At 47.8% G+C, this 11,380-nt stretch overlaps 1 protein-coding gene and 1 long non-coding RNA gene across 2 annotated transcripts; one reads left to right on the forward strand and one right to left on the reverse strand.

The window, feature by feature from the left end:
* Positions 1 to 4,294: 4,294 nt before the first annotated feature.
* Positions 4,295 to 7,682, reverse strand: LOC111095707. The gene is made up of 2 exons (XR_005357580.1): positions 7,610 to 7,682; positions 4,295 to 5,550 (listed from the first exon to the last, which is right to left on the reverse strand). It is a non-coding gene; the product is annotated as an uncharacterized LOC111095707 (long non-coding RNA).
* Positions 7,683 to 7,780: 98 nt separating this feature from the next.
* Positions 7,781 to 10,795, forward strand: FAM241B (family with sequence similarity 241 member B). Its single transcript, XM_038533725.1, has 3 exons — positions 7,781 to 7,889; positions 9,119 to 9,267; positions 10,001 to 10,795. Exons 2-3 carry the CDS (start codon positions 9,175 to 9,177, stop codon positions 10,268 to 10,270), a joined length of 363 nt encoding a protein of 120 aa, XP_038389653.1. The 5' UTR covers positions 7,781 to 7,889; positions 9,119 to 9,174; the 3' UTR covers positions 10,271 to 10,795.
* The last annotated feature ends 585 nt before the right edge of the window (positions 10,796 to 11,380 follow it).

Here is an 11,380-nt window from a genome sequence, read left to right on the forward strand (position 1 = left end):
TAAAAAATGTTTAAGTAACCCACAGGCAGGCAGGAAAACAAAAACAGAGCAGTGAAAAACAGAAAAAACAAAATAAAATCAGCAGGCATAAGCCCTAACATACCGATAATTACATTAAATGTAAGTGATCTAAATACACCATATAAAAGATCAGCAGAGTAAGTTTAAAAGTATGTCATCTATAAGAAACTCAGTTCAAATATAACAATATAGGCAAGCTGAAAGTAAAATTATGGAAAAAAGATGTATCATGTAAACATTAATGAAAAGAAAGCAGGATAAAGTAGACTTCTGAACAAGGAATATTACTAGAATGATACATGTGACAAAGTAGTCAATCTACCCAAAAGACATAACAAACCTAAAAATGTATAAACCAAATAACAGAGCTTCTAAGTATGCGAAACAAAAACTGGTAGAACTGAACGGAGAAGTAGAGAAATCTACAATTATAGTTAGAAACTTCAACACCCTTCTTCTCTCTCTTTTTAAAAAGATTTTATTTATTTATTTGATAGAGAGCGAGCACATAAGCAGGGGGAGCAGGAGTGGGAGGGAGAGAGAGGCAGACCCCCACTGAGCAGGGAGCCAGGATGTGGGGCTCCATCCCAGGACCCTGGGATCATGGCCTAGCTGAAGGCAGATGCTTCACTGACTGAGCCACCCAGGCGCCCCAACACCTCTCTCTCAATAATTGATAGAGACTAGATAGGAAATCAGCAACAATAGAGAAGAACTCAATACCACCATCAACCAACAGCATATAATTGAGATCTATGGAACATTGCACCTGAAAGCACCAGAACACACATTCTTTTCAGTTATTCATGGAGTATCCACCAAGATAGCTTCTCTGGAAGAAAAGCTGAGGATCAGAGACAACAGGATCGGGAGGGCAAGGCTTTGTGAGCCCCCTTCATCCCCCAGCCTAGAGGATTTGGCAGCTCCAGACCTGCCCATGGGGGTTGCAGGCTGCCCCCTTCCTGCCGGACCAGAATAGCTGAAGCAGATCTCAGCAGGGAGAGGGCAATCCCTCTTACCCCATGGACCTTCCTCCTTCCTCCATCCCTGACAGCTCTGGCCTTCTCAAACCACTTTTGATTTTCTGATTCCTCTTGGATTGAGGCAGACCTAGTTCTCCCCAGGCACCCCAGTTGTGGGGAGCCTATATATTTTTAATGACACCCCAAATCTCTATTTGGTCCTCCCCTTTCTCATGCTGCCAACCTCTAACCACACAAGTGAAAAAAGGTTGGTCTTTGACCATAAAACAAACCTTAACAAATTTTAAAGAGTTGAACTCATACAGAGAATTTTTTTCTTTTTAAAGAAATAATTTATCTTTATTTATCAGAGAGAGAGGCAGAGACAAAGGCAAAGGGGGAAACAGGCTCCCCATGGGAAGCCTGATGGGGAACTTGATCCCAGGACCCCGGGATCATGATCTGAGCCAGAGACAGAGCTCAACCACTGAGCCACCCAGGTGCCCCCAGAGAATGTTTTCTGACCACAGTGGAATCAAACTAAAAATCAGTAACAGAAAGATAACAGGAAAAGTTCCAAACACCTCAAGATCCATTCTTCTAGAAAATCCAAAGGGGAAATAACAAGGGAATCTAACAAATAACAAAGGAATTCACTAAACTAGATAAAAATGAAAATACAACATATCAATATTTGTAGGGCACAGCTAAAACTGAGAGGGAAATTTATACCAGTAAATGTTTACATTAGAAAACAGGAAAAATCTCAAACAAATCATCTAAGCTCTTATCTTAACTTAGAAAAGAAGAACAAAATAAATCCAAAGCAAATGGAAGAAAGGAAATAACAAAGCACAGAAATCAGTGAAATTGAAAACAAAAACCAATAGAGCAATCAATGAAATAATAGCAGGTTCTTTGAAAAGAACAATAAAATTGACAAATCTCTAGCAGGGGCGAATGGAAAAAAGAGAGAAGGCACAAATACTAGTATCAGGAATGAAACTATCATTGCAGACTCAGCAGACAGTACAAAGATAATAAGCAATTCTACAATCACAAACAACTCTACAAATGTATATTTGACAATGTAGACAAAATGGACCAATTCCTCCAAAAATATACTACTATAACTCAGTCAATAGGATATAGATAACTTGAACAGTTCTATAGCCATCAAAGAAATTGAATTCATAATTTTAAAACTCTCCCAAATAAATCTCCATGCCCAGATGGTTTCACTGGTGAATTCTACCAAACATTTATTTTTTAAAAAAGATTTACTTATTTATTTTGGTAGGGGAGGGGCACAGGGGAGAGAGAGTTTCAAGCAGAGCCTGACGTGGGGCTTGATCTCATGACCCTGAGATCACACCCTTAGATCATGACCGTGAGAACACAAGTTGAAACAAAACCAAGAGTCAGACACTCAACCAGCTGTGCCACCCAGGCATCTCTCCACCAAACATTTAAAGAACTAACATTAATTCTGTATGACCTTTTCCAGCAAATAGGAGGGAACACTTACTGATTTATTTTATGAAGCTAGTATTGCCCTGACAACAAAATTAGACAGTGATAGTGCCAAAAAATAGAAAGAAAGAAAGAAAGAAAGAAAGAAAGAAAGAAAGAAAGAAAGAAAGAAAAAGAAAGAAGCAAGAGAAGAAAAGAGAAAAGAAAAGAACAAAACAATATTCTTCCTGGAAATGGATGTAAAAATCCTAAACAAATTTTTGGCAAATGCAATTCAGCAATTTATAAAAAGAATTATATAGCATGACTATTCTAGACATGCAAGTCTGATTTAATATTTGAAAATTCACTCGATAGTATATACCTCATTGACATATTAAAGGAGATAAATAACATGATCATATCAATCAATACAGAAGAAGCATTTGACAAAATTCAATACCTATCCATGATAAAAATTCTCAGAAAAATAGAACTAGAATATTCCTCAATTTGATGAAGAATCTCTCTCTCTCCATATATATATAATATATATACATATATTATATATATATATATAATTCTACAGCTAACATATTTCATGGTGAAAAATGATGATTTTTCCCTAAAGTTTAGGAACAAGTAAGGATGTCTACTTTCACCATTTTCGTTCAATGTAGCATTGGAAGTTCTAGCCACTGCATTAAGTCAAGAAAAGGAAATAAAAGACATAAAGATTGGAAAGGAAGAAATAAAATGGTTTCTATTTGCAGATGACATGACTGTTTATGTAGAAAATTCCAATAAATCTACCAAAACACACACACACACACACACACACACACACACACACACACACACACAAATCTACCAAAACACCTAGTACTAATGAGTAAGTTCAGCTAGGTCATAGAATATAAGACAAAGATACAAAAAATTAATTGTATTTTTAATGTACCAGCAATCAACATATGGACAGTGAAATCTAAAATAGAATATCATTTGCAATCATTTAAATATGAAATGCTTAGGTGTAAATCTAGTGAAACATGTATAGAATTTATATGCTGAAAACTACACAGTGTTGATGGAAGAAACAGAAAAAGATCTAAATAAGCAGAGGGACAAACTGTATACAGACTGGGAGATTCCACAGAGTAAAGATGCCAATTTCCCCCACACTGATGTACATGTTCAACACAATTCCTATCAAAATCTCAGTAAGATGTTTTGTAGATACAGACAAGATTATTCTAAATTTTACATGGAAAGACAAAGGAACTACAAAAACTGAAATAATTTTGAGGAAGAAGAATAAACAGGGAAGAATCATTCTTACCCGATTTCTAGAATTATGATATAGCTACATCGAGACTCTGTGATCAAGAGTCATGATCAAGGCTCATGATCAAGACTCTCTATCGTTAGCGGAAGTATAAACACATAGATCAATGAAACAGAATAGAGGACCCCTGTACATCTTTTGTTAGATTAATCCTAGGGGCTTTATATTTTTAAGCCATACTTCATTCAGTATGATTTTTGTAATTCATTTCTCTAAGTCTGCTGCTTGTATTTAGGAGTACAACTGATTTATAGACAATAATCTTACTAAAATGTCTTCTGAATTCTGATCACTTATTTTGGATTTTCTAGCTGCTAGATGGATGTCTAGTTACCTGTCAAACTTTGGTGAAGGGGAGGATTCAATAATTAAAAGGCAAAAGGGGTCTATGAACCTGAAGGACATTTGGCCATGCCTGCTATGTCAGGGGTAGTGGCTTTTTCACAGTAAATGAGATTAGTTTTTCTCCCACTCCAGCAGAACGGGGAGTTGTTCCAGGAACCCTGAAACAGCATTTAGAGTTCAGTAGATTTATTAGGGAGACAGAGCAAACAGGGTTGAGCAGAGGGGGAAACTAAGTTATTTATGGTAAAAACCTGACAACCTTGGTCAACTTCAAGAGGGTCTCTGGAGTTGGCACAGCCGGCGCGTATCTCCTGTGTCCTTCTGTCATTGCATGTGGGCAGCCTGTGAAAGGGCTTGACCTTGAATGAAGTGTCTCTGCAGCAGAGCAACCTGTGTGGAGGGGCTGACAGCTGAAGGTTCCACTGATGCTCTTCCAGAACTTAGAGCAACAACTCCTTCCCTGGAGGGGGCTCTGCACAGCACATCCACAGCTCACCCTTTACAGGCTCAGATCTACTTTCTCAGGATTCTGATGGAAGGCTCTTCCTGAGAAATATTAGTGGGACAAACTACAGTCCCTGCCATTGTAGCTGCAATTGATTATCATCTCTCTCCTCCACTACCCCTCAGCTGGCCCCTCTATTGGTCTCAGTGACTCACCTGGAAGCACGACTTAGACCCTCATCCCTGGGGGCCCTGAGCTTCTGGTCACATGGCCTTTTGAGGACAGAGCTATTGCATTGTCCTTTACCGCTACACTCTGGGTAAAGGACAACCAAGAGGCATCCAAGTGGACCATATGAGCACCAAATATGGTTATCCTGTCCCCATTGTGTAAGAGCAACCCTACCCCCTCCCAGTGATAGGGACCAGTTACTCCTGCCAAGACAATGACTTCTTCTCTTGCCTGCTAATTCCCAGAAACAAAAACCCAAAGTACTCAGGCTGTACCCTTAGCTTATAGTTCAATGAGACTCTTGTTGTGTTCTCTGACACTGGTGTTCCCCCTCTGGGGTGCAAGATTTCTAACTTTGCAGAGCCTAGAGTTGTGGGGATGGAAGGCACAAATTCCCCAAGAGGGTCATTGGGCATGACAATAAGCAGGGCCACTGCTGTTTCCACACCTGAGTTCCTGAATCCAAGTATTTTCCAACTGGAGACACAACAGCCTGTACAGGCCTTTGATTCAAGGTATAGAATGCATCCCTTGAGGATAGCACACCATTCTTGCTTAGTACTGTCTCCGAGTGGCATTTGGCTGTGCCTTCAGTGTGCCATTCTAACGTTCTATTAGACCAGTAGCTTCTTGCTGGTGTCATATGTGATGTAACCAGTAGATTCCATGATTATGGGCACACTCGTGAGTTAGGTCTTGTTGGAGCAGACAATAGGGAGTCATTGCAGGTTCTTGAGCAGCGAAGACATCTGAAGGAAGTGGAGAGGTTGGAAAAGTGAGTTGCAGCCTCTTGAGGCTGTTTTAATTGGCATTGATACGTCTTTTCCAAGTCTGGTCAAACATTACTGCCTCCTAAAGTTGTTCTTGACCTCAAGAGAGACATACTCCTCTGGGCTCTCATGGTTATCTCTGGCTAGACTGTGTCTCCTTGGCAGCAGTTGCACCAGCTCAAGACTTCCTGGACAAATCCCTATTCCCTTACCAGTTCTCCCAGCCTGCTAAGATCTCTCCCTCCTTGGGGATCTTGAGTTGTGAACCCCACTTGTAGGGCTCTATTCATAGAACAGTGGTTCTCAGCTTGGGCTGTTCATTTGAATCACCTAGAATCTATTTTTTTTTTTTTTAAACATCTCCATACCTAGGTTGCATCCCAGATCCTTAGCATTGTCACTCCTGGGGTGGGACTCAGGCATCGGGATTGTTTTTAAACACCCCAGATAATTCCAACATGCAGCCTGTTTTGAGAATCACAGACCACCTCTGACAATCAGGAATCCTGCCCTGGGATTCCCTTCCACATACGCACACGAAGCCCTGCTCCGGAGTGCAGGAAGAAAGGATTAGGATTTCAGTTTTATGCCTATCTGAAATCTTATTCTTATTTAGAGAACATGCTTTACAACTGACTTACTGTAGTTGTTGATCAGCAGCCCCCAGCACTTCTGTGGCCAGGCTCTCATCTAAGGAAGCACTGTACCCAAACTACTCAGTGCTCCACAAAAACCTGATGATGAAGGTATTGTTATCATCCTCACTTTACAGAAAGGTTGAATAACTGGCCCATTGCACCACTAGAAAGCTGCTGTGCCAGGATTCAAGCCAGACTGGCTCTAGCCACCACCTTTTGTTCACAGCCAATAAATAATACACAAATGAGATACAGCTATCAGTGGGACCTGCTCAACATTTTTTACTGGTAAGAGTAACTGTGCAACCACAGTTGCACACTTTTACTGGGCACCTACTGGGGTAGGCATTCCTACTGGGAATAAGGCATGACCAGGGGCCCACTCTCATGCTCATGACATTGGGTGTTAGAAACACAAAATAAAGAGGCAGCAGAGAGGGACAAGCCTGGGGTGGGGGTGGGAGGTGGGGGTGGGATCTGGGTCCCTTTGAATCCTGGCTCTGCCACTGACCTCGAGCTGGCTGGCCATCGAGCATGTGAGTCTCAGTTTCTTATCAGCAGAAGAGAACAATGACACCTATGCTTCCTATGTCATGATCCAAAAGAGAATGATGTGGTCTCTGGACAGCACCTTGGAAATATAGGGACTCTGTGCACATAGGGGTTATTATTATTACATGGAACACTTAAATTGAAGTAAGGTTTCATAATCAAATAATTCAACTCTTGATAGTGGATGATGAGCCCTTAAGGCAAGGCCTAAATCTCACTCTTCTTCCTGTTTCCCTCACCAGGGGCCCGTGGGCATCTGGGTCCTACCATAGGCCCAAATATCTGCCTTACTCCAAGAAACATCTACTGATGGATAATCATAAATAATGTTTATCAACACATGGCTGTTGCCATGTGCCAACAGCTCTTCTTCTTAATGTTTGCAACGGTCCTGTGAAGTATGATTATCACCATTTTGCAAATGAGGAGGCTTGAGAAGCCCAGTAACTCACCGGACTCTGGGACCACAGAGCTCATTCTCTCCCATTGGTGAATGGGTCCACTGGGGAACAGTTTATGCAAGTCGGCAGGAAGGTGGGGATATGAAAACAGGAAAGAGGCAAGGTTGCTTGCTCACTCCCTTGACAGGGGGCACCCTTCCCTATTTATCCTAGAAGCTGCCCTTCTGGCCCCAGCTCCAAGACTGCCTCCTCCGGGAAGCCTGCCTTCCTTCAAGCTACAGTTGTTTGCACCTGCCTCGTGCCTCATGCCTCCTCTTCCCCAAGGGAGCTGGAGCTGCTGGAGGGCAGCGTGGGTCCTACTCAAGAGGCACCCCCCTCTCCTCAGCAAGCTCTCCTCGGTGGGTTGAACCTGTGCGGCCTTTCCACTCAGATCACAGGGTCTCTGACCTTCTGGTTTTTCCTCCGTGGGCTCCACTGCCCTCTTCTCCTCCTCTTCCTCTCCCTCCTCCTTCGGTCCTGCTCGCTCCGCTCTTCCTCTCTCCCGCTCCTCTTCCCCCGCGCCCCCCGCCCCCCGCCCCCGGGCCCGGGCCGGCCGCTGCAGTTCCCCCGGCGGCCTGCAGAGGGGGCCGCTCCGCGGCGGCGCTTCCTGTGAGGTCAGGTGGGAGGAAGCGGCCGGGAGCCGGGAGCCGGGAGTGGACGCCGCCGAGGCCCGCAGCCGCGCCCGCAGGTGGGTGTCCGACCCGACCCGGGGCGACGGCGACGGCGGGGGCGAGGCGAGGCGAGGGCGAGCGGGGCGCATCCCTCCCCTCCCTCGGGCGGGGCGGGCAGCGGGGCGGCGGCCCCTCCCCCGCAGCAGCCCCCTGCAGCCGCGCTCCCGAGCAGTGCCCCGGGCACCCACCCAGCGGGCGCGGGGGACAAAGCGCCAACCCGCCGCAGGGCTCCGTGAGCTGCTCGCCTTCTGCTGCCCCAGGCTCTAGGCCAAGGCGACAGAACAGGGGCCCTTCGCCCCTTCTGGCGTGTGCATCACAAGTGCTTTTGGGATCTAGGTGAAAACTGCGGCTCATCTCCGAAGGGGGGGAAAAAAAGGTTTTTACAGACGCCCGGAGAGCCATGGAAGGACCCCACCCCCACCTGCAGGACGGACACCCTTGGGGTGTGCGGAGTGGGCCCTCCCAGGGCCACAGCAGCGTCCCCACCCCCACCCCCATCCCCTCCCCGCCCCCCACCTCCGCCGGGCTCCCCGGAGCAAGGGAGGGACTGGTGTCCGGCAGGTGAGGGGCAGGTGCGGGGCGGGCCCTCTGCAGGAAGGGGCTGCTCCTCCACCCCCTGCTAGCTGCTGGGTGGCCATCCGTGTGCTCTGCAGCCAGGCAGGGGACCCAAAGTAGCTCTGAAGTGGGCCCAGGTCCTCTCTGGGAGAAGGCCCGGGTCCTTGGCATTTACTCCCAATGGGCGCTTTTATAACAGATGAGAAACGGAGACACTGGGGATCTCGGTGCCCTGGTCCCTCCTTAGAGCCCGGAGAAGGGCCTCAGGCCAGGATTCCTGGCTTCGGTTTCTGGCCCTGTTGCCTATAGATGAGTGGCCCAGGGCAGGCCACTTAGACCTCTCTGGGTCTTTAACCGGCTGCAGCTTCGAAGAGTGTTGGGAGGAGGGAGTGAGATGGGCCTCCATGGGCTTTCCACAGGGCCGGGGCCACAGCACAGGCCCCCATCCCTGGGGTGGCTGGCAGTGGTGGTAACAGAACTTCCATCTCCAAGGACCCTTTTGGTAGTTTTCGCAGAGGACTCGGTATCTGAAAGATTTTCGTCTGTCAGATAACTTGCATTTATTTCTCTCCTTGTAATGAATCAGACGCAGCACCTGCTCAGCTCGGGCAGCCAGTGTGAGCACCCAGAATTGCAGTTGTTCCCACTGAAGGCGAGCATCTCTTTCTGTCTGATAAATTGTGTCTTTCAGGTTTTTGAGGCCTAGGGAAAGACGCAGCCCAGCAGGGACCCGTAGCTCCTGGGAGGATGGTGCGGATCTTGGCCAATGGGGAAATTGTGCAGGATGACGACCCCCGTGTGAGGAACACCCTCCCGTCACGCAGTAGCACCCCTCGACAGGTAGGCGCGCCCAGCGCCCATGGCAGGGGAGCGGCTGGCCTGCTGCCCTCTGTGCCGGGAACTCCTTGACAGCCCGCAGCTCTTGCCAGAAGCCCTCTTTGCAGAGAGCCAGGCTAAGGAGCATGAGGGTCAAGCCTTGGGGATGATTGCAGGTTTCTTCCAATCTGCACTAGAAGCCTCCTCCCCCGCCCCCCCCCCCTCCCCCCAAGTTCTCACTCTTGCAGGCTGTCTTCCCAGACTGGGACTCCAGGAGCTCTTTCCTCTGACCTGGCTAACCCTGCTAGAGCCAGCATAGTTTATCTTTTAAGAGTCTGTTGGCTGAGAGAGAACTGGAGAAGGTGGAGAAGACAAGCCCATGGCCACACAGTGATGGTGTTCAAGGAAGGAGCCAGGAGTATTAGAAATGCCTGCTTCGAAGGCTCTGCCCTATTGTCCAGCCCTCCTTGCTCCCTTCCTCTCTTCTCTGACCTGGGCACCTTTCCCCTGGCAGGACGTGGGTAATATAGCCTGGCATTTTCTGTACTGAGAGCTTTTGTGACTCAGTGATTGGGATCCCTGCTGGTGGCGACCAGGGATGGCTGGGAAAGGAAGGTGTGGCCCTGGGGGGAGGGGGAGGTGCTGGTGGGGAGGGCGGGGGCCGGCCCAGCCCAGAAGATTCCCTCCTTGTCTGGTACTTCAACTCCAGCGATGCTTTCTTTAGATTGATTCATCTCTCTGTGTGTTCACCTTCCAGAGCTTTCTCAATAGGGGCCACGGTGCCCCCCTGGGGGGATCTGGCCCTCGCCAGCAGCAGGCGGGTGCTAGGCTGGGTGCTGCTCCGTCCCCCTTCAATGACCTCAACCGGCAGCTGGTGAACATGGGCTTCCCCCAGTGGCATCTCGGCAACCATGCTGTGGAGCCGGTGACCTCCATCCTGCTCCTCTTCCTGCTCATGATGCTCGGGGTGCGTGGACTCCTGCTGGTGGGCCTCGTCTACCTGGTGTCCCACCTGAGTCAGCGGTGACCTCTAGGAGCTAGGGGGGCAGACATGTGGGAGAGGGAGTTTTGGGGCCTTGGTGTGAGAACAGGCACATGGGGAGGGGTCTGTTGTGCCTTGAAGGCGTGCTCATAGAACGTGTTTCACGTTGCGTTAAGCATGAGGCAGAGGAAGCCTCTAGTCTTGCATTCCCAAAGTATTGGGTGCATACCCTCATTCCCTTGAGATGTTCTTAGGTAGTATTGGGTCTGCATTAAGCACAAAGTCAGAGCAAGAAAGGAATTCCCTTTCCAATTCTTTTCCAATCCTTTTATGCCAAGAAGAAATCCTCAGCTAGGTGCCAATATGTTCTCATGCCTCTGAAACTTCCCCTGTTACTAGGGAGAAGGGTTTGGGTTTAAGGCTGTTGGGAAAAGTTTCCAGACTTTTATAGCTCTGTTTTGTTTTATGGTATATTTTTAATTGGCTACCTTTTATTTATGACAAGTTGTACTGGCATCTACTTATTGTGGTGGCATTTTCAATAAATAAATTTAACTAAAAATGAATCCATGTGAAGACATTCCTAGGTAATTGTACAGCTGCACGTACATCTGGAAGACACGCGGAAGGTGGTTGGGAGTGATTGGGATGGAGGTAGAGGTGAGCATTTGACCCTGGGAGGGGGGTTGGGGGTTTCTAAGCTTTTCTTGATAGGCCCTGGGAGCCTGGAGGGGGTCCAGGTAAAGCCTGGATGACATGGGCCCCTTGTCGGATGCTTGGATGACTTCTGGCTGGCTCTGAGATGTCACCCTGTGGGGAGGTGGGGGGGTCCTCTGGCCAGAATGGCCCATGAGGCTGTAGGGTCCAGACAGCGGGGGTGCAGGGCTCCCTTGCCCAGGGGCTCTGAGGGTCCATCACTGCTCAGCCTCCCTGCTATGCCTCACTCTCCTTAAAAGGCAGGAGGTCTTGGCACTGATGACTGTGTGAGTGGGGTAAGGGTGAGTAGAGGCCTGGAGTTGTGACTGGTAAGCCCTGGGAATGTGTGGAGGTCCTGCTGGTGGGTGGGGGTGGCACTGGGTGACTGAGGGCTCATGGCCCACAGTGGTCAGAGGGAGGTCGGGGGAGCCTGAGGGCTTCCCTCTTCTGGGGACCAGA

This window comes from Canis lupus, chromosome 4, assembly GCF_011100685.1.
Source record: "Canis lupus familiaris isolate Mischka breed German Shepherd chromosome 4, alternate assembly UU_Cfam_GSD_1.0, whole genome shotgun sequence".
Lineage (NCBI taxonomy): Eukaryota > Metazoa > Chordata > Mammalia > Carnivora > Canidae > Canis > Canis lupus.

What these genes read in the sequence shown, in the direction of transcription:
- FAM241B (XM_038533725.1), top strand. Translation starts at nt 9,175, where the DNA reads ATGGTGCGGATCTTGGCCAATGGGGAAATTGTGCAGGATGACGACCCC. An exon ending in GCAGTAGCACCCCTCGACAG is followed by an intron (nt 9,268 to 10,000) that starts GTAGGCGCGCCC and finishes TTCACCTTCCAG; the next exon opens with AGCTTTCTCAATAGGGGCCA.